At 33.9% G+C, this 23,050-nt stretch overlaps 1 protein-coding gene and 1 long non-coding RNA gene across 2 annotated transcripts; one reads left to right on the top strand and one right to left on the bottom strand.

The window, feature by feature from the left end:
* Nucleotides 1-16,297: 16,297 nt before the first annotated feature.
* LOC104095122 (uncharacterized) lies at nt 16,298-17,688 on the top strand. The gene is made up of 2 exons (XR_686060.4): nt 16,298-16,465; nt 17,149-17,688. It is a non-coding gene; the product is annotated as an uncharacterized lncRNA (long non-coding RNA).
* A 600-nt stretch (nt 17,689-18,288) lies between these two features.
* Nucleotides 18,289-20,116, bottom strand: LOC104101128 (5-epiaristolochene 1,3-dihydroxylase). Its single transcript, XM_009608546.4, has 2 exons — nt 19,196-20,116; nt 18,289-19,073 (listed from the first exon to the last, which is right to left on the bottom strand). The coding sequence occupies exons 1-2, from the start codon at nt 20,087-20,089 to the stop codon at nt 18,450-18,452; spliced, it is 1,518 nt and encodes a 505-aa protein (XP_009606841.2). The 5' UTR covers nt 20,090-20,116; the 3' UTR covers nt 18,289-18,449.
* Nucleotides 20,117-23,050: the final 2,934 nt, after the last annotated feature.

Genomic DNA, 23,050 nt, shown 5'->3' with positions numbered 1-23,050 from the left:
GACGAGATTATAGACTATGTGGTTCGTGCCAAGATTTGTCTGTATGGGGCTCTACTTTTGTGATCATTGTGTATAAATAAGGGTAAGGGTTACCCCAAAGAAGAGTCGAAGAGTATGTTAAGAAATGGGTCAGCTCAACAATGTTAAGTCAGCATAACAAAAGAAGAAATTTTCCTTGGGAGAGATAATTCACCATCGGTGTTCGTGGTAAGCCTATGAAGAGGGCAGGCCAGCCAATGCAACACCGCCCACTTGGCTTAGTTCTCAAAAACGCTTTTGAAAGAGTTTGTTTCCCGGACTCTCCGTAATGCGTGGTGCATAGGGTTTGAACGGTTGCGTCATGTCACCATTGACGATGTCAGAATATGCCATCAATTTTAATACGTTAGCCCGTCATACTCCTACTTTGCTTCCTACAGCCAGAGGGCGAGTCCACAGACTCATTAAAGGACTTAATTATAATCGTAAAATTTTGTACGACTCGGGAGCTATAAGCTGATACTTCATTTATGCTAGTTGTACAAATTGCCAAAATATTAGAACGTGTTCGGGGTAAGGAAAAAGGAAACTAAGGAGACCAAGACATCTCGAGGTTCTGGGGGATTCAGTGGATTCTACTCTGCAAGTATAAATCATTATGGTAGGGGCTCGGGTAGTCGGCCAGCCCATTCCGCACATCGGATTACTCGGGGTGCTCCAGTAAGTTCTTTTAATGCACCACCAACATGAGTTCCTACAATGGTTATTCCAGTTATCTGCACAGACTCAATATGAGCAGCCTAACCCGCAAAAGGGTTGTTATGAATACGGTGATACTAGGCACATCATGAGAAAATTATTTCAAACTTGGGAGAGGCATATTTCCTCAAAGCACTCAGGCTACGTGCCCTATTGCAGTTACTACACCACCCACACGACCAGTTAAGGGTGGAGGACATACGGGTAGAAGGCGTCCTAGAGGTGGAGACCCAGCCATTGATATATTTCTTTTATGGTATGGCGGAGGTCGCTACATCAGTTGGTGTCGTTACAGGTACGACCTTGATATTATATAAAGGAATGATTTCCTTAAGTTGATTCGGTTCTCAATATCGAAACAAGTCTTCCTATTGTGCTCCACTTATGAGTGAGCTTCATAATTCTATAATTTACTTATGTGTTTACACCTGTTGGGAGATTTTATAGAGATAACTATACCTATCATTTCGTGTTGGTCACTAATAAGAGTTGCGAGGCTAAATGTGGCTTTCTGTTACTCATTTCGGTAAATTTTAATGTAAATTCCGAATAATTAATTGCAAATTATGAATTATATGCCCTACTGGTGTGGGGTTCATTATGTGTTGTGATTTGGTGTAACCGAAATTATTTAAAAGGAGAAAATAGAAATTTGCAATTGGCACGATGTGCATATTACTTGTGATTCAGAACTGAGGACGAGATCCTCACATTTTTATATAAATTGATATGTTTAAACCGGGCTACGAGCTGCGGTGGAAGTTATAAAAGGACGAGATCCTTGTGAGAAAAATTCTTGTATTTAAGTTCTCCCTTATGAAATTAAATTTGTACTATAGTACTAATAGGGAGTCATGCCTATTAGGCTTTTTTGAAAATTCTTATATGAAATTCTCTGTGCATAGTTGTCAAATTCGTGTGGTAATTATTAATTTTTAACCTACGAGGTAGGTGCCCGCCTAGGTGGCGTTAAATGTGACTCGTTAATTTTGGTAAATAATTTTGAGGTCTTCATGCCTCGTGTCTCGTTATCAGCATTGTGAAAGTTTGAAATGAGATTTTCGTTAACATGAAGTTAATTGATGATTCGGTAATTGATTATGAACAACTATTAAGACCAGATTGACCTAGAAGGGTGCTCCATTCAGATGGACCGAGGAATGTGAGGAAAGCTTCCAAAAGCTCAAGACAGCTTTGACTACAGCCCCAGTATTGGTATTACCTATAGGTACAGGTCTTATACTGTGTATTGTGACGCGTCACGTATTGGTCTCGGCGCAGTGTTGATGCAAGACGGTAGGGTGATTGCTTACGCGTCCAGACAGTTAAAGGTGCATGAAAAGAATTATCTTGTACATGACCTGGAGTTAGCAGCTATTTTTCATGCCTTAAAAATTTGGCGGCATTATTTGTACGGTGTCCATTGTGAAATCTACACTGATCACCGGAGTCTACAACATCTGTTTAAACAGAAGGATCTTAATTTGCGGCAGCGAAGATGGTTAGAGTTGCTTAAGGATTATGATATCACCATTCTCTATCATCCGGGGAAGGCCAATGTGGTGGCCGATGCCTTGAGTCGTAAGGCGGAGAGTTTGGGTAGCTTAGCATATTTACCGGTAGCAAAGAGGCCTTTAGCCATGGATGTTCAGGCCTTGGCCAACCAGTTTGTTAGATTAGATGTTTCCGATCCGAGTCGGATTTTGGCTTGCGTGGTTTTCCAGTCTTCACTTTATGATCGTATCAGGGAACGTCAGTATGATGACCCCCATCTGCTTGTCCTTAAGGACACAGTTCAGCACGGCGATACCAAGGAAGTCACTATTGGAGATGAAGATGTATTACGGATGCAGTGTAGGCTATGTGTGCCTAATGTAGATGGTTTTCGTGAATTGATTCTCCAGGAGGCTGATAATTCGCGGTACTCCATATATCCGGGTGCTGCGAAGATGTAGCAGGACTTGAGGCAATATTATTGGTCGAGGAAGATGAAGAAAGACATAGTGGAGTATGTAGCTCGGTGTCTAAATTGTCAACAAGTGAAATATGAGCATCAACGACCTAGTGGATTGCTTCAGAAGTTGGAAATTCCATAATGGAAATGGGAGCGAATCACTATGGATTTCGTTGTTGGGCTCCCACGGACTCGGAGGAAGTTCGATGCAGTTGGGTGATTGTGGATAGGCTGACCAAATCAGCTCATTTCATTCATGTGATTACTACTTACTCTTCAGAGCAGCTGGCTCAGGTATATATTCGCGAGATTGTCAGACTTCACGGTGTACCAGTATCTATCATCTCTGATCGGGGTACACAGTTTACCTCACGGTTTTGGAGGGCAGTACAGCGTGATTTGGGTACCCGGGTAGAGTTGAGTACAGTATTTCACCCTCAGATGGACGGGCAGTCCGAATGCACTATTCAGATACTGAAGGATATGCTTCGTGCGTGTGTGATAGATTTTGGGGGTGCTTGGGATCAGTTCTTACCACTTGCGGAGTTTGCTTACAACAACAGTTACCAGTCAAACATCCAGATGGCTCCGTATGAGGCCTTGTATGGTAGGCGGTGCCGGTCTCCAGTGGGTTGGTTCGAACCAGGCGAGGCTAGACTTTTGGGTACAGACTTGGTTCAGGATGCCTTGGAAAATGTTAAGTTGATTCAGGATCGACTTCGTACAGCCCAATCTAGACAGAAGAGTTATGCGGATTGGAAGGTTCGTGATGTTGCATTCATGGTTGGTGAGCGGGTATTGCTCCGGGTTTCGCCTATGAAGGGTGTGATGAGGTTCGGGAAGAAGGGCAAGTTGAGCCCTAGGTATATTGGACCTTTTGAGATTCTTGAGAGAGTTGGAGAGGTGGCTTACAGACTTGCACTACCACCTAGTCTTTTTGCGGTTCATCCGGTATTCCATGTTTCTATGCTTCGGAAATATCACGGCGATCCGTCTCATGTGTTAGACTTCAGTTCGTTTCAGTTGGACAAGGAACTATTTTATGTTGAGGAACCAGTGGCTATTTTAGATAGGCACGTTCGAAAGCTGAGGTCAAAGAACATTGCTTCCGTGAAGGTTCAGTGGAGGGTTCATCCGGTCGAGGAGGCGACTTGGGAGACCGAGCATGATATGCGCAGCTGTTATCCACACTTATTCACCAGCTTAGGTACTTTTTCTAACTCCGTTTGAGGACGAACGTTTGTTTTAGAGGTGGAGAATGTGATGACCCAAAATGTCATCTTTAAATTTAATGATTAATTATGTGATCTAAGAACTATTTACCATTACTCAACTTGAGCGTGCAGTCTATAAAAATATTTCGGAAAGTTTTCAGGTGAAAAATGAATTAAAATGTGAATTAGAGCTTTAAAACTCAACTGAGTTGACTTTGGTCAACATTTTGAGCAAACAGACTCGGATCAGTGTTTTGACAATTTTTGTAGGTCTGTATCGTGAATTGGGACTTAGGCGTATGCCTGGAATCAAATTCCGAGGTCCCTAGCCCGAGATATGGAATTTTGATGAAAAATTAAAAGTTTAAGTTCAAATAGTGACCGGATGTCAAATTATATGCAAACGACCCCGGAATAGAATTTTGATGATTCCAACAGCTCCGTATGGTGATTTTGGACTTAGGAGCATGATCGGAATTTTATTTGGAAGTCCGTAGTAGAATTAGGCTTGAAATGCCGAAAGTTGAATTTTTGGGAAGTTTGACCGAGGGGTTGACTTTTTAATATTGGGGTCGAAATCCGATTCTGAAAATTTTCATAACTCAGTTATGTCATTTATGACTTGTGTGCAAAATTTGAAGTCATTCCGAATTGATTTGATGTGTTTCGACACAAGATATAGAATTTGAAAGTTCAAAGTTCATTGATTTTGATTTGAGGTGTGATTCGTCGTTTTGATGTTGTTTGATGTAGTTTGAAGCCTCGACTAAGTTCGTATGATATTTTGGGACATGTTGGAATAATTGGTTAAGGTCCCGAGGGTCTCGGGTGAATTTCGGAAGGTAAACGGAATGGATTTCGGACAAAGTGCTGGAAATTTCTGTTTGCAGAAATTTCTGTTGCAGAAATTCCGTGCGTGGAGCCATGTTTGGAAGCTTATATCTCACAATTCATAAGGAATCAGAAAATGTGCAAAACATAAAAGTTGTAGTCGTATGATTATAGGTTCCAGAAAGTTAAGCTATGCATTATTTGGACATTTTTACAGAAAGTTATGATGGATTGAATGAAGGCTGGTAGAGCAGTTTCGCCAGAAATTTCGCCAGAAATTTTGATGCATGCAGCCGACTTTGGGAGCTTATATTTCGCAATACATAAGGAATCAGAATAATTGCAAAACACAAAACTTGTAGTCGGTGGATTCTAGTTTCCAGAAAGTTAAACTATTTATCATTTGGACATTTGTACATAAAGTTATGATCAATTGAAGTAAGACTGCTAGAGCTATTTCTGGTGGACTTTTAGTGACGGATTGGCAGAAACTTAAGGACCAAAAATGCTCATTTCATTCATTTCGTTTTGGATTTTTGGAGCACGGTTCTTGGGCGATTTTTGGGCGATTTTCACGGGAAAATATTGGGGTAAGTGTTCCTTATCCTATATTGATTATATTTCATAATTCCATACTCATTTACATCATGAATCCGTGAATTTATGGAAGAAAAATCAAGATTTTTGCAAAATCTTCCAAAAACGAAAATTTAAGATTTGGAGGTCGAGTTGTTATCGGATTTTGGTAAAATTAGTATGGGTGGACTCGTAATTGAATGGGTTTTCGGATTTTATAAGTTTCGCCGGATTCCGAGATGTGGGCCCCACGGGCAAATTTTGAGCTAATTTCGGATTTTAATGAAAATGTAATATTTTCTTATGAAAGTGAATACTATAATTTTTGTTGACTGTATCGAATTAATTATGACTAGATACGAGTCGATCGGAGTCAGAAATTCGAGGAAAAAGCATAATACTTGGTTAAATTGGAGCAAGTCGAGGTAAGTGACTTGTCTAACCTTGTGTGGGAGAAATTTCCCCTAGGATTGGTATTGATGTGATTATTAAAATATGTTGAAAGTCGTGTGCACGAGGTGACGAGTGTGTACACGGGTTAAATTGCGAAAGATTATATTTTTAAATTGTGTAGATCACTGTTGCGCATTTATTAAATTATTTTATCTTGTTATATTCTTCATCATTGATGTGAGATATATACTTCAAATTTGTTTGATCTTTTCTTACTAATTGTTTTACCTGTTTAGTTGAAACTTGGTTTCTTTTATTCTGTGCATTATTTGAAGGTTGATTTTCTTTAAATTAAATATTATTAATATGAAGTATTTGATATTTTTAAACTTGATATTGAAGCAACGTAGTAAAGATTTTGAAATATTATTTTCCTAAATTATTTACTCCTGAATATTTTTATACTCATTGTGAGGGAGCCGTGAGCTCTTTATTGTGGAAGAATATTATTGATGAATTATTTTGACATGAGCTGTGAGCTCTTTATTGTGGAAAACTATTATTGATGATTTATTTTGGCATGAGCCGTGAGCTCTTTATTGTGGCAAATACTATTATTGATGATTTATTTTGGCATGAGCCGTGAGCTCTTTATTGTGGAAAAATATTGTTGTTGAATTATTTTGGCAAGTTAAATTATTTGAGCACTTGAGGTGCAAATTGTGATATATTGTGATATTGATACGCATGCGGTGGTATAAGGTCTGGGTGTTAAAACGCATGCGGTGAGATAAGGGTGGCTTGATACGCGTGGCTAGTAGGGGAACTACTAGAAGTCATGCGGTGTGATAAGGGTGGCTAAAACGCGGGATGCTATTTCGGGAAAAATATTTTCTTTAAATAAATTGTGAAGGCTCCCGCGGTGATATAAGGAAATGAGATATTGTGAATTTATTTATGATTTGGGACTACGAGGCGGTACCTCGGGAGTGCCCTTGTTGATATTGATTTATGGCCATAGTTGCTTTCGATTAATTGTTGTGATTTTCATAAAGTTGAAGGAAATTCTGTTTTGATTCCACGAGATATTATTTGTAATTATTTGATGTCATTAGATGTGACATACTATTTGATTCATTTCCAATGTCATTTTATTTTACTACATTGATAAATATTTTACCATGCCATTATTATATTCCAGTAGGGCCTCACCTGACCTCGTCACTACTCTACCGAGGTTAGGCTTGGCACTTACTGGGTACCGCTGTGGTGTACTCATACTACGCTTCTGCACATCTTTTTGTGCAGATCCAGGTACATTTTACCAGCCTAGACGTCAGTGAGTTACTTGCGCACGGAGACTTCGAGGTATATCTGCCAGCGTCCGCAGACTCCGGAGTCCCCTTCTATCATTTTATGTTGCTTCCTTATATTTTATTTAGATCTTGACATATAGAGACATTGAGAATAAATTCTTAGAAGCTTGTGACTTATTTCTACCGGGTTTTGGGAGTTGAAATTGTTTGAATTGTAGTTTATTTATTTCAGATATTTATTATTATTCCGCATTGATAGGCTTACCTAGTCTTAGAGACTAGGTGCTATCACGACATCCTACAGAGGGAATTTGGGGTCGTGACATCTACGCTCCGATAAATCTTGAAGTATGGCATTTGTAAGCATCTAAATTTTATTGAATTTAAATTTATACAAGACTATATCTTTTCTAACATATCTTAGTTCAAATAAATTTATTGGGCTAATAGTTGGATTAGTTATATAAATTCAATGTATATGGATTAGATAAAAAAAATCCATTGGGCTAGCCCATTTAATTGGGCTACAAGTGATGAGCCCACTTCATTAGGCCCAATATGTCATCTTCCTAAAGACCCAGTTTGGTGTCACGTGTCAAATGACGTGGCATGCCAAGTCAAGCGGAAGAACCAATAGGATCATGCCACATGTCAAAATGACAAGGCATGCCAAGTCAAATTAAAAGGCTAATGAAGCCATGACACGTGTGCAAGTGACACATTCTGGCCAATCGAATGCGGCCTTGTCACTCTTCAATCTGATTGGTAGGAAAGAGTTTGTTCTTATCATAACTCTCCCCTCCCACAACTATAAATAGGGGTCTTCATAATCCAGAAAAGATACCAGAAGTTATAACAAGAAGACACAAGGAACTCGTGGATCAAATGCTACATTTCTCTACAAACTGCAAGTGTTCAAGTATTCAAGCACTTCAACACAAGGCTACTTGTACGTGATAAAATTCGTGGCAACAATCAAAGCGTTCGCGACGAATAAATCAAATTCAAATTCAAGACCAAGCTTAAAGGCCCTTGAATTTATATTGGGAAAGAAGAATCAGATGATTAATAGAGATTATACACTCATATTATTTGAAAGCAAGTATTATAATTGTTGCAATATTTTTCGGCCTTGATTTTATTTTCTCGACACAAATTTATTGTCTACAATATTTAACTCTAAGATACCTGATATGAGTATAAATATCTCTTGGAATATTTGAAGTTGGAAAAGAACATAATAATATAACAAGCTTGCTTCGTATTAAACAAACAAAAAATAAATATTCAATCATCATTAAATTAATAAGATAATATTTAACTAGTCGTAGGATCACTCGACGGATGCTCAATTATCATTAAATCAACAAGCTAATATTTAACTATTTTGTGTAAAATAACTTGGTAAATGTTTAATCATCATGAAATCAATAAGTTAATATTTAACTAGTCGTACGTCCAATAATCATTAAATCAATAAGATAATATTTAACTATTTGGAGAATTATCTGGTAGGTATTCAATCATCATTAAATTAATAACTTAATATTTAATTTTTCGTTTAATCACTCGACCGACATTTAAATATCATTAACTCAATAAGATAATATTAGCTATTTGTTGAATTACAATATAGATGTTCTGTTATCATTAAATCACTAAGTTAATATTTAACTTTTTGTAGAATCACTCGATAGATGTTCAATTATTATTAAATGAATAAGTTAATGTTAACTATTTGTAGAATCACTCGCTAGATATTCAATTATTAATAAATAATTTAATGATTAATCATTTGTAGGATCACTCGATAAATGATCGATTATCATTAAATCAATAAGTTAATGTTTAGCTATTTGGGGAACAACCCTAGAGATATTTAAACAATCTTTCAGCTCTCTCAAACATCCTGATAGATGTTTAATATCCTTAGAATATTTTATATAACCATGTAGAATAATCTTTTTGCAACGATTTCGATACAAGATCAATCTAAATGTATTCCAAATCAATTCCAGATGATATCAATTTTTGTATTCAACATGCAAATATTATTTTTAAATTTTTTAAATTACACCCACTTAACAAAACACAAAATTAGATTCAAATTTTAAACCCACCTTAAAATTTTAGGGTTGGTTCAACAATGGTGAACGTGATTCAAATTTCAAATCACCTTCAATCCAATTGACCCAAAATTTGAAACACAATCTCCAGCAATCCTAAACAACCCATTCAAAAATCTCATTAACTTCCAAATCCATAAATAAGAAGAAGAAGGAAGGGATTGACATGTGGTATTTTTTTTTTTTGTCCTTTTTGAGTAATTCTTTTCTTAAAATAGCCTAATAGACACCGTCACTTGTTCCAATCCAACATCTTTGTGCTTATACTTTATGAAGTTTCAATTAGACACATAAACTCTGATTAAAATATGTATTTTAAACACCTGCCACACTGCCCGTTGCTCACTCCACATGGATAACATAACATACAACTCGGAGTAAATTAATGCTACCTCATTATTTATTTTTATAAAATACTAATTGCTAAAAATTATCCAAGATTCATCACGATTCCCTTTCTTTGCTGCCACCCGCCCCTTCACTTCTCGTTCTTTTCCTCTTTCGCCGTCAACCACCACCCTCTACGCCTTCGTTTCCTCTGCTTCCACCGCCCCCCTTCAACCATTGGCCGACGATCTCCTCGCCCGAACCTAAACAACGAGCGAACCAGGAACATAGAACAACAAGTAACATCACCGGAAAATTCACTCTGAATCAGTCCCTTGTGTTGCATTAATGAAGAATTCCAAAATCCTCTAAAGAATTTTTTTTTCACATTTTTAGCTTCCTTTCACTTTCTTTTTATTGCCTCCACAGAAAAAGATACCAAAAAGAACAAATCCCGGATACAATCTTAACACTCATTAAATTTAGTGGGCACAGTTATTTCGATTCAAAGGTTACCAAGATTTGAAGATGCACTTACTTCAGTTGGGTCATGTTATTTGTTTTTTGTTTGAACTCGTGAAGGTGATGACCGGTCGATGAAGGCGGCATAGCTATGGGGTGACGTTCTTTTTTCGGGCCTTTTCTTTCATTTTTTAGTTACTAGTTTCAGTGCACGTGCGTTGCAAGTGTAATTTAACTTATTTGTCAAGTGTTACAAAATTTATATCTGAAAATTATAAAGTTTTTTATTACGTATATATCCTAAAAATATTTATTTGAGTTACAAAATAGATACATATGAAATTATCTAATAAGCTTACAGTTGAGCTAAATGATGCAAGTGTTTATTTGACTAACTTTATCCAACTTTTAAGGATTAATGTTTCCAAGGGCCAACGGAAGAGGCGAGTATGACTATAAAACTTCAAGAACATGTTGAATATCGTAAATAATATTGTATTTTGTAGCTTCAAAAAGTGTTATGTAACAATGTTCTTTTTCGTCAAACAACTCAAGTTTTAGAAGATATCTACAAAACATAGTAGTACATAATTAGAACACTAAATATCTTTTTTAATATATGAGCAGGCAGCAAAACCTTTTTTGTGTTTACCTTTCTTCATATTCAACGTTGCCGCCACAACGGGGACATGATGCAATATTATCTACCAAGCTCACTTTCTTATAGCATTTCTTGCAAAATAAATACCATGGGTCATCTTTGTTGATGATATCTTTTATTTTCGCATTAAATTTACGATATGTGTCCTACAAATAAACATAAAATAAGTTGGTTAGATTGGACACATTATACAAAGTATAATTATTTTTTAAATAGTTGATCAATAATGTACCTTTGTATTGTCAAACGAATCTGCATGTGTTATTTCTCCGATCTTCAGATTTTCGGCCTTTTTTATCAATCTACTTGGCATTAGTGTTATTTTTTTGTCTTGTGATTTTATACGGTTATGCATGCGTTTCAATTAATTAGTACATAGTAATAACTAAATTTTAGCCATAATTCCTTAAAGTCGAGTTCAAAACATATCTTACCAATTCCATAGAGCAATTGCTTTTTCAAACGCTGGATTTATTATTACACTACTAACATGTGTAGTAGATATTACGAAATTACCTACACAATTATAAAAGTGAAAACGTTAAGTTCAATATAAAAGATAAAGAATTTACCGTAAGCGCAAAGGAATTGGATATACTATCTCGGTATGTTGTACCCTTAACATCACATAGAGCCACAATAGGTTTTTCAAACATCATATTTTGGAGCATATCACCATCTTTTTCTGCTATTTCTCCCCATAAAGTTACAGTTTGACGATCATACTTGAGTTTTATAATTCAATATTATATTAACTACATTTAATGCATTTGATCAATTAATAATATGATAGTTAATGTATGATAATAAATGAATAAGTTAACTAAATTCAACTTACCTTTCATTCATTAGCGTAATTTCTCTTCGTTTCCTGTTAACGTCTCTGATGGAAGCATTAACCTTCACTAAGATACCAAGTGTGTCTGCAAAAGAATATTAATAGAGAATACATGTAAATAACTACTAAGAATTAATAAGCAAGTAGGAGTAGAATATTATTCATAATGTAAGATTAATCAAAGAAATCTAAAGAAATTACCAAATATTGTTCCATTGGTGCATTGAAATGCCTCTTAGAACGAAACGAAACTGTTTGAGAAGCTAACGGTAGAAAACAGGTTGTTGCATCTCTTGACTATAGTATTATTACCGAACACAATCTCAAATTCTTTGTATACAGATTGAAAATTAGGTTTACGATCATTTATGTGGTCGTTAATGATGTAATAGATATTGCATTGTTCTAAATGTTCCTTCCACATATTCACTTGATCATTGAAAAGTATAGCTTGCATTTTTGTTCCCTGTAAAGTTTTATCATAATTTAATATCGTGATTGAATATAATACGAAAAATATCGGATATAATACAAAGATAAAAATAACATTACCTCCTCATCTACAAATATCAGAGTCCATCGAAGGCCTTGATTTGTTTCATTTTTACATTCTTTAACTACTCCACATTAAATAAGTAAGACTTTTATTATCCACTGAGAGTCGGATCTTCTCAAACTGTTAAGTAGCACACATTCGTTTGCAAATTTAATTTCAGTTTCCATTGCGAGTAACTGGAATCAAGTGCGAACACGTGGTCTAATATCAAAAGGGCACTAAAGTCATAAAAGACATTCATAATTTTAAAATTTTTATTTAACAGAAGATTTAAAAGAATTACTTAGACCAATAATATGGATAGCTAATGTACTAATGCATTTTAATCCAACCACAATGTACCTACTATTAAAATTGAGGATTGCTAAGCTTTATATGATTCTATTTATGTTTTGCGTTAATTTTTATGCACATTAAAACCAATTACTTTTCAATAGTAGCATAAATATCAAATAAAGCTAAAACATTTTCAAATATCCCAATCTAAGATTTGGCAATATTATTTCATATTTTCTTGATTCATCACCTTTTGAACAGTAAGCTAGTCTTTTCAAAATATTGATTATGGGGTGTGTTTTCATAATAAGGATTTCAAAAAAGAATATCCCAATCTAAGTTTTTGAAGAGCAACAGAAAAAATCATAGTTGAACTGCAAGTAAGTTACATAACTTTCAGAACATAATATATTACATCATAACCAGAAGATTATATAAAATATTATTTATGAGATCGATAAGGAGAATTGTTTACCTGAAACAACGAAAATTATCAAAACTTTGGATGGATTCAACGACACCAATTGTCAAGGGCTATTCTTTAAGAACATAATTTAAAAATTATGATATGTATACTATAGTCAATTAAAAGAGATAATCACATTTAATTTTGTGACAAAATATGAGCAACTTCAGTGGCATAACAATTAGTAAGCTGGCATAAGGAGAAGATGTGAGGAACAATCATAATGCTATTTCTAATGGCACAGTGCAATAGAACAGAGGAATATTTTTTAAAAAGATTGATCGGTTTGATGCAATCATTCAACCAATAGTGATAATGCACGAACAATCATTATTACATAACTTCAAGAATATAGTACAAGATAGAAATTTACCGCAAGTGGGAAGCAAATTTGCTATGAGGACGTATGTTTATGACAAAGAATGTAGAAATAGCTTCTTTTATAGTTGTAAAACTCTAGAAACCTAATTTAATCTCAAAACAAAGAAGAAAGAACCTAATACGGTAAGTAAAGGAGAAATTTAATCCATTGTAAAATTGTAGAAACCTAATTTGATTTCAAAACAAACAATGGGAGAAGCCTAATACGGTAAGTAGAAGTCTAACACGGTAAGTAGAAGCCTAATGGAATTGGAATCCAAAACTTATACAAAAGGGAGGTAAACCGCAAGTAGTCGACAATTAGCTTTTTTTTAATTTTAATTTTTTTGAATAAAATAGTTATTACAATTACTATTATATCCAACATATAATGTACTTACGAAGGGTAAAAAAGGCGAACGATATTTCGATATAGCCTTCGTACTTTTAATATAGTATAGATAGATATAGATTTATCTTAGTTTATATTTTTTACTTAATAAAAAATACTAATTCACTCAGTCAGGCTCCTAATATGCGTGTATGCCCCGTCAATGGTCAGGGGTCTAAAATATATGTTTTGATCGAGCTCAGGTGTCTAGTTGAAATTTCATAAAGTAGGGGGACTTAGATGTCAAATCTGAACAAGTAAAAATATTTACTAGGCTATTCTGTCTTTTTAGACTGAGAGATTTGTGTAAATACAAAAAACTTAAGCACTCTTTTAATAAACTCCTAATAACCTCATAACACTAATACAAAGTGACTCGTTTCAATTTATTAATTAAAACCCTCGTACTCTTTTATAATTAAACGCCCAACTATTTGGCTCCTATAACCCAATAGTTTCCCTTTAAATGATTGATTAATGCATCAAGAGGGAATAGTACGGAAGGAATGATTTAAATTAACTCTTTACAATTAGAACAAAGTAAATTGGATAAAAAGTTTCTATAACCTGAATTTATTCACATTTCTCTCGAATTTACTAAAGTTATTTTTTTAAAATAAAATAGTCACTCAACTTTAATTAAGTATCATGGATGTCACCGAATTATTTTTTTAACTAAAAAGTTACTCAACTTCTAATTATCACATAAAATCACTATGAGAAAAATAAAAAAGAGATTCTTATTATTATAATTAGGCAAAGCTGAATGACATTTTGGTTATAAAAATAATTTAGTGATTTTCATGACACATAAGTAAGTTGAGTGACTGTTTGTTAAAAAAAATATAATAACTTTGGTTAATTTAAGGAACATGAAGAGCTATAAAAACTTCCGGAAAAAAACATAAGTATGAATTACCAACTACACACTTTATCTCTGGAATGATCAAGAGGTAATAGGATGTGACCAGAGTAATGTATAACTGGAAATCCACGACAAGTTAATTTTATGCCTTTTCCTTAAACTAGATGATGTATCTGTGCGATGCACATGCCCAATTGTTGCTCTTTTTTCTTATTTTTTTCCTTTTAATATTTTTTGGTCTATTGCTAATTACATATTTTATTCGACTTCAGGGAAAGAAAAAAAATATAGGCATTTGTAAATGTATAGAACCACATTTACATATATATATTTAAATCTTTTGCGTTATGTGTATTTTAATTTTTCTGAAATCGTATTACTATACCAATCACTTTGTAATACTTGTTGAAGTCTAACATTTTATTTTACAAAGATTATACAATACTTCAAGTGCACTGTAGAGTATTTCTACATAGATTCTACATATCTTTATTTAAGAAAAATAGTTTTGCACCACCAAACTTAAAATCGATTATAAAAAATTGATTGAAAAGTCAATTGAAAAGTAAGCCGCGATGTATTTTCTCATTGTTTAAATTGAATATATATAGTTTTACTCTTTTAGTATTATCAATTGTGTTAATGTATATTTTTTTTTATATTAATCAAAATTTAAATAATAAAACATATTCATTTTATTTCCAAATAGTTGACGAAAAAGATTTTTTTTGTTTTTTGCAAAAAATAATTGTAATTTTTAATTATTCGGAATTTTTTTACCAGAAAATTTGTATGTTATTCTAGTTTAGTGACATATCTGAATAATTTATTTAAAATAAATTTATTTTTCAATCACTCTAAATACTAATCAAAATGACCTTAAATTGAAGCATTGCAGTATTTTTCTAGTTTCATTTGATATGATTGAGATACTCTAGAGTGTAATACAACTTTCTCTACCATAATTATTTGTTGAGCTTTTTTAAAAATTGTTAATTTTATATTTATGTATTTTAAAATTTATATAATGTTGAATTATTTATTGAACACAGAGGAAGTACCCCAACTAAATTTAATCATAGAGAAAAAAGTATAATCATGCAGAATGATACTTCTTATGCTGCCTAATACATAATAAAGAAAATAATTCCCCAAATTAGTTGTCTTAATCTTTTGTTTAGATTATTCTCAAATAATGTTTTATAGAGGGAATCATTATTATACAATTTGAACAATATTCAATATTCTATAATAAAAAAGGAACTTGACTATATTTTATTTTTAAATATTTTTTTCCTAATTTTATAAAGTATTCCAATTAAAATTGCAATTTAATGAGAACTTGTATAAAATTATATCAATTGATACTAATATAAAAACACTTTAATAAAAATTTACATAATTTATTGCCACTTTAAAAAAAATAGTCTTTACCTAAAATAGTCAATAAAAAAAATAAAATAATATTTCTTAAGGAGACATTAGAATTGTTATATATAAATGTATGTAACCATTGTATGTTTTTAATCAAATAAACGTTGAATTATAAAATTACCCAACAAATAATATTTTTAGTTAAAAGTACTAAATGGAAAAAAAAATTAGACGGTAAAGGTGTGAAGTAGTCTCCTTTCAAACAAATTGAAGAGTAACATTAATTAAGTAGTGCATTTAAAGAAGATAATCAAGGTTGAATGGGAAGTAGGGTTCACCTAATAATTTAATAGTTTGGCCATACTTTTGGTTTTTTCCGTTAGTAGAAACGGACAATCAAGCTTTTGAGCCTATTATACAATGTAGTTATATTTTTAAAATGACCATGATGCCCTTTGTCGACCTCCTCTTCTCTCTTTTATATAATAGAAGAAATAGAAAAAAAAATTTATTGTTAGAACTTAGAAGAGGTGACTCAGCCGCTTTTAGAAAAAGACAAACTAACCTAGAGATCTAAAGTGGCGGGAACCAAGTGTCAGAAACCACCAGAAGACTATAGAACTAACCCTAATTTTCAGAAACAATTCTCAATCCATTTTCATCGTCCTATTTATACACAAACTTAGCAAAGATAGCACCGAAAGAAAGCTATGAAGATTTATCAATCTCAACATCAAAGAGGTAAGAGAAAGCTGCTTCTGATTTCAGTAATAGAACCATTTCCTAAAGTTGTTTTTATTTTATTTCCAAGTTTCAACCAAAGGGAAACCATCAAAATCCATCTTCGTACTAACAATGATATAACTTATATTAGATTGTTTTTGAATTATATTAGTCTGCTGGAAACTCTTTTTGCTGAAATCTTGGTTGATATCCTAATTCTGTTGACAAGAATTAGCCCCAAATTTCACGGGATTGGGGTTGCGTGGAAGCTTAAGAGTGTTCTCTTCTCCTTTAAGTTGCTTTCAAGTACTGTTTTGATATTTTGGAATTATTTTCATTGCTTAGGCATTCGCTTATCTGTGTTCCCAGCTGCCTTAATCATGATTTCCGCAGATTCTTGTTTTATGTATTAATTTGGTTTTTCTATGTTGTCTCTTGTCGTTTTGTCTTTTTGTTTTCTTGAGCCGAGTATTTTTCGGAAACAGCCTCTCTACTCCTTTGGGTAGGGGTAAGGTCTGCGTACACACTACCCTCCCCATACCCCATTAGTGGGATTATACTGGGTTGTTATTGTTGTATATAAAAATAAGTATATACAAGCAAACATGCAGAAATGCAATTTAGTCCATCTATGACATGTTATATGAATGAAAGGGCAAAGATTAACGGACTATTGCTAAATTATGTTGTTTTATGTGTAGGAGCATCGGAAGACAACGACGAGTGAAGGTTGCAAAAAAAGATGACGAAAATGCAAGAAAATAGCAAAAAATGCCAAGTACCCAAACCGCGCTACAGACCAGGCTTCGCGAGGTCTATATCCAGCTTGACCGCGCTACAGACCAGGCTTCGCGAGGTCTATAGGCAGGTTGACCACGATCGCGGGTTAAAAGTCTCCAACCCGAATTTGGACTCAAGGACTTCAACTCTAGCCTATAAATACTCCTTAAACATGTCTAAGAGAATAGGAGGACGTTTTTAGTGCAAATTCGACCTAAAGAAGACGCTTTTGGAGAGAGGATTCGACTTAAGGAGGTAAGAACACGCTAGGAGCAAGGCTAAGAATTCTTCTACGAGTTTTTCACTTCCTTCTTCCTATTTCCATTATTGGTTATGATCAATTCTAGTATTGTACTTTAGCATACTATTATGAATAGCTAATTTGTTATCTAGGGTTTTGATGGAACCTTTTGTGGGATGGATTCTTATTACGTTTTTATATAATTGAGTCGTTGGATTTCTCTTCTTGTTCAACTACGTGTTTATTGATGTTGATTGAATGGCCATCAATTGACTGTGCCTATTTAATGTATATATTTCTCGAGAGAGAGTACACATTTAGGTAGTCGTTGAACAACATCACTCCTAACGTATATGAGAGATCAATACGAAAAGTTTAAAGGTGGGATTAGAGATAATGAAACATTAGTGCGGTCGTAGTGAGCGGTGAGTTAGTGACAACTAGCGTAGTTCGAGAGAATATGTCTAGTAAATTATGGTAGTTGCTCGAAAGAGAATTACGACACCCGAAGTACTCACGATCGGTAGAGAATACTTAGGAGAAATTATAGAAGACGTAGCGGGAAGGATTCCGACAATTGGGGAAATCATAACTCTAGACCTCCTTAATCTATTCTGCAACCCTTATTATCTTTAGTTGTTAATATACTAGTTTAATTTATTAGTTAATTAGATGTAAGAATCTTAATATTTATAACTTAGGAATTGTTCGAGCTTGTCTTGAATAAAGTTTTTTTATTGAGATGCACGTAGTTGAATTTGATAAAACCTAAAACATCTTCCTAAGAAGTTCTGAGATGGTACGAATTACTATAATATAATGGCACCAATAAATTAAAGCATCATCCTTATACATGGGATGTGATACATTTTTAAATAAAGAATAAATGTATTGGAAATCTATAAAGCCTAAAACAACAGAATAAAGATTATTGTACCATAATGAGGTTGATGAAGGAAATTTAAAAAGTTGATGCCAATACTAAATTAGTCTCGACGGTTGATAAGGAGTGGCATTTAAGTAAAGGTCACCCTTTCTAGCAATAGTTATTCCAGATAATTCAGTCAAGTCCAAGTCTCTTGGCTTGATTCCAGTTGGGAGTTTCCAGTCGAAGTGATACAGCAATTGGGCCAATGGCAAGTAAAGATTAGCTAAACCAAATGACATTCCAGGACAAATTCTCCGTCCACCACCAAAGGGAAGAAACTCAAAATTATTACCAAAAAAATCCATAGAGCATTGCTCAAATCTCTCTGGCTTAAAGCTTTCGGCGTCATCCCAATATTTTGGATCTCTTCCCAATGCCCAAACATTAACCATAACTTTGGTCTTCGCAGGAATAGTGTAGCCGTTTATATCTGTGTCTTCCCTGCATTCTCTTGGGACCAAAAGTGGAGAGGGTGGATGAAGTCTCAAAGTTTCTTTAATGACTAACTTTAAGTATTTCAGCTCCTCCACATCGTTTTCATCAAAAGATACTTTGTCCCTAAAGGCTTCTCGCACTTCTGCTTGAGCTTTGGTGAATACACTTGGATTCTTCATCATTTCAGCCATAGCCCATACAGTTGTTGTTGATGAAGTTTCCGTTCCGGCAGCAAACATGTCCTGTAAATTAATAATGGCAAAGCTATTATTTTCTTATTTGTGATAGGATTTTGAAAATCTTTTAGCTATGGCAATGGATATGGGAGTAAGTATAAGCATATATAGTATTCAATAGTACTTACAACAATAACAGCTTTGATATTGTTGTTGGTGATGGGAAATTGAAGACTTGTATCATTCTTAAGTCTTAGTAGGACATCAATTAGATCTTCACCTCCTAATGCACCATTACTCTTGCCAGCTGCAAGATTTTTCTTGTGCTCGTTGATGACATCCTCAACAATGGCATCTACCTTAAGGTGGGCATTCAGAAGTTTACGCTTCATTCCACTGAGAACATGAAGAAACTTGTATGAAGGGAAGATGTCTACCACATCAAAGCCTTCTGCTAATCCTATTACTTCTCTGATCTTTTTTGCAAATATATCTTGCCCCTTGAGTACTTGCCCAAATGCTGATCTACACGTCATGGAGCTTGCAAACCAAATGATCCTCTGCGTAAAATTAACTAGCTCACCAGAAGAAGAATCTGACCGGATAGAGTCAATGAGACGAACGACTTCATCACGTCTGATCGAGCTGAAGGACCGAACATTCTTTGCATTGAGAAGTTCCATGACACAAATTTTACGCATTTGTCTCCACTGGTCGCCATAAGGGCTAAAGGCAATGTCGGACTGGTTATAACAGATAATGTCCATGGCTACAATTTTAGGCCTAGATGCAAAAACCATGTCATGAGTTTTTAGTACTTCTTTTGCCATCTCCCTAGAAGTAACCACAACTGCAGAAATTTCACCTAACTGAAGGTGCATAAGTGGTCCATATTTTTTGGCTAAATCTCTAAGGACATGGTGTGGTTCTCCACCAATCATATGAAGCATACTTCCTAGTATTGGTATTTTCCATGGACCTGGTGGCAATTTTTTGCTTTGGCTATTAGAGTTCTTCCATTTCCTCAACAAAAATAGGAAAGATAGGAATAGGAAAATGGAAACCAAGCTGAAGAATTGCATTTTCGGAGATGATTAGATAGATGATTCTTCAAAGTCTAGTTGCGTATGGTCTTTTATAGGCATTTGTAACTTTGGCAATATAATAATTTCTGCAACTTTTGTTACATATGATTAGAGCAGACTTTGTTTACTTTCCTGTTGACCATTAATTATTCCTAATCAAAATAATTCAGCTGACTCAAAGAACAACAATGATGTGCTAATTATTAGTCGGGAAAATTCCTAGTAATGTGTGGGGTATGGCCCAGAAAGACTTTGGCGGCTGAAATTTGATAGTATTATAAGTATTAACAAATAAACTTAGTCTTGTGTTCCTTAGAAAGTGAAAGTGGAGAGACAACTTAGTTTTGTTTGTATGTACTAAGATATACATGTACTGTGGGATGGTTGGAGTTGTATAATTCCTAACCAGAGATCTAAAATAATCAGAGCTTTTTTATTTCCTTCACGGGTCTACTGACACAAATTTGAATTAGTCTGCTAATAGACTTCGAATATCATAGGGTCAAATCAAACAGAGTAACATGTAATAATATCTACTCCTATTTCAATTTAAATGAGCTAGTTTGACTCGATACGGAGTTTAAGAAAAAAAAAAAAGACTTTTGAAATTTGTGATTATGATTATGAAACGAGGTGTCACATGGTGACTTTTTAATTGAAAGAATTATATTTAAAATATTTATTTGAAAGGATTTTTATGTAGAAGGTATTATATGAAAGAATTATATTTGAAAGGTAATTATTTGAGAAAATTATATTTGAAAGAGTGTTATTTGAAAGAATTATATGTGAAAGACATTTATTTGAAGGATTTGATTTATTGTGTGTAATTGTATTTATTAATTGCTAAGCGATACTAATGGTATTATTGTTGTCTGCTGTGCATATTACTGGTTGTTTTATGTTGCCCTTATTGTTATTCGCTTCCTATTATTTTGTATATTATATTGCACAGGTTATTAGACTAGTGAGTGTTTTGATTGTACCTCATCTCTACTCCACTGAGGTTAGTCTTGATACTTACTGGGTACCGACCGTGGTGTACTCATACTACACTTCTGCACATTTTTGTGCAGAGCCAGGTATTGGAGTTATAGGGCTTGAGAAGAGTTAAAGCGGGATCGTAAGGATTTAAGGTAGAGCTGCTTGGTCGTCGCAGTCCCTTGGAGTCTTTTCATTTCATTGTACTGTTAATTTTGAATCAAACAATATTGGTCCCCGTGATCATTCCATGTATTCAGTTAGAGTTCGTGACTTAGTACTACCAGTCTTGAGAGGTTGTACATTCATATTTGTTCCGCTATTAGTTTTGGTTACTTATTTAATTAAAAAAAAATGGCTCCAAAAATGTAATTGAAATCGGCTTACCTAGTCTTAGAGACTAGGTGCTATCACGACTGCTTGTGATGAGATTTTTGGGTCGTGACAAACTATTTGTAGAATCATTCGTCAGATACTAAATTATTAATAAATAATTTAATGATTAATCATTTGTAGGATCACCCGATAATTGATGGATTATCAATAAGTTAATGTTTAACTATTTGGAGAATTACCCGACATATGTTCAATTATCATTAAATCACTAAGTTAATATTTAAAGAGCTATTATATCTAAAAGTTTTCAATATTTTCCAATACGAAACAAACTTGTTGTGTCTTTGTGTCTTTTTCCATCTTGAAACAACCCGTGAGATACTTAAACCATCTTTCAGCTCTCTCAAACATTCCGATAGATGTTTAATGTCATTAGGATATTTTATACAACCATGTAGAATTGTTTTTTTTGGCTACGATTTCGATATAAAAAGACAAGAGTGGATTGCTGTGGTGAGCACCCTCCATTTCCAACCAAGAGGTTGTGAGTTCGAGTCACCCCAAGAGCAAGGTGGGAGTTCTTGGAGGGAGGGAGCCGGTCTATCGGAAACAGCCTCTCTATCCCAGGGTAAGGGTAAGGTCTGCGTACACACTACCCTCCTCAGACCTTACTAGTGAGATTATACTTGATTGTTGTTGTTATTGTTGTTGTTGATGATTTCGATACAAAAATAATTTAAATGTATTCCAAATCAACTCCGAATACCATAGGGTCAAATCAAACAGAGTAACATGTAATAATATCTACTCCCTCTATATCAATTTAGATGAGCTAGTTTGACTCGATACAGAGTTTAAGAAAAAAAAACTTTTGAAATTTGTGGTCTTAAAAACTTAAGGGGTAAAAATTTTACGGGGTCATGACATTTGTGTGGTTATAAAAGCTTCTCATTAAGGGTAAAATAAGTAAATTGAAGAGTTTAAAGTTGAATTATTTTCAATCATAAAAATGTGTCATTCTTTTTTGAACGAACTAATAAGAAAAGTGTATCATCTAAATTTAAACGGATGGAGTACTTGTTTTAGTAATTAACATTGAGAACTATTTATTTCGTAGGAGTATTGTATATGGAAGTTTGATGAATTTTATTTTATTGGTCGAGATATGTACTTAAAACATTTATTTGAATCTTGAAAAGCGAAACAAGACATGTTAAACTTAATAAATAATAGAAGTACATGTTAAATATCAAAAAGCAAAACAAAACATATTAAAAGTTAAATGTGTGGTCATAAATAATATTTTTATTATTTGGAAATATTGAAATTCAGTATCTTCAAATAATGGGATGGTCGTTATTATTTGTAAATATAAACTTTAGTTTTAATTAAATAATATAATGGAGACATATTGAAATTTTTTCTTGAATATTATTAAATAGTATATATTAAACTTAGTTCAAGTGAAATAATAATTTTTACTCTTGGAACTTCAACTTTTTTACGAAGTATTATTTATTTTCGAATTTCAACTTAAGCTAAATAGTGTCCAAACGGAATGCCTAGTAATAAATTTTTATAACTGAAGCCATTCACCCAGGCTATAGTGCCCGTGGTGATGGGCATTTGGCATTGGTGCCT

Source organism: Nicotiana tomentosiformis, chromosome 5, assembly GCF_000390325.3.
Source record: "Nicotiana tomentosiformis chromosome 5, ASM39032v3, whole genome shotgun sequence".
Lineage (NCBI taxonomy): Eukaryota > Viridiplantae > Streptophyta > Magnoliopsida > Solanales > Solanaceae > Nicotiana > Nicotiana tomentosiformis.
Note: the sequence above shows the minus strand (reverse complement) of the source record. Positions and strands in the feature narration are given on the sequence as shown.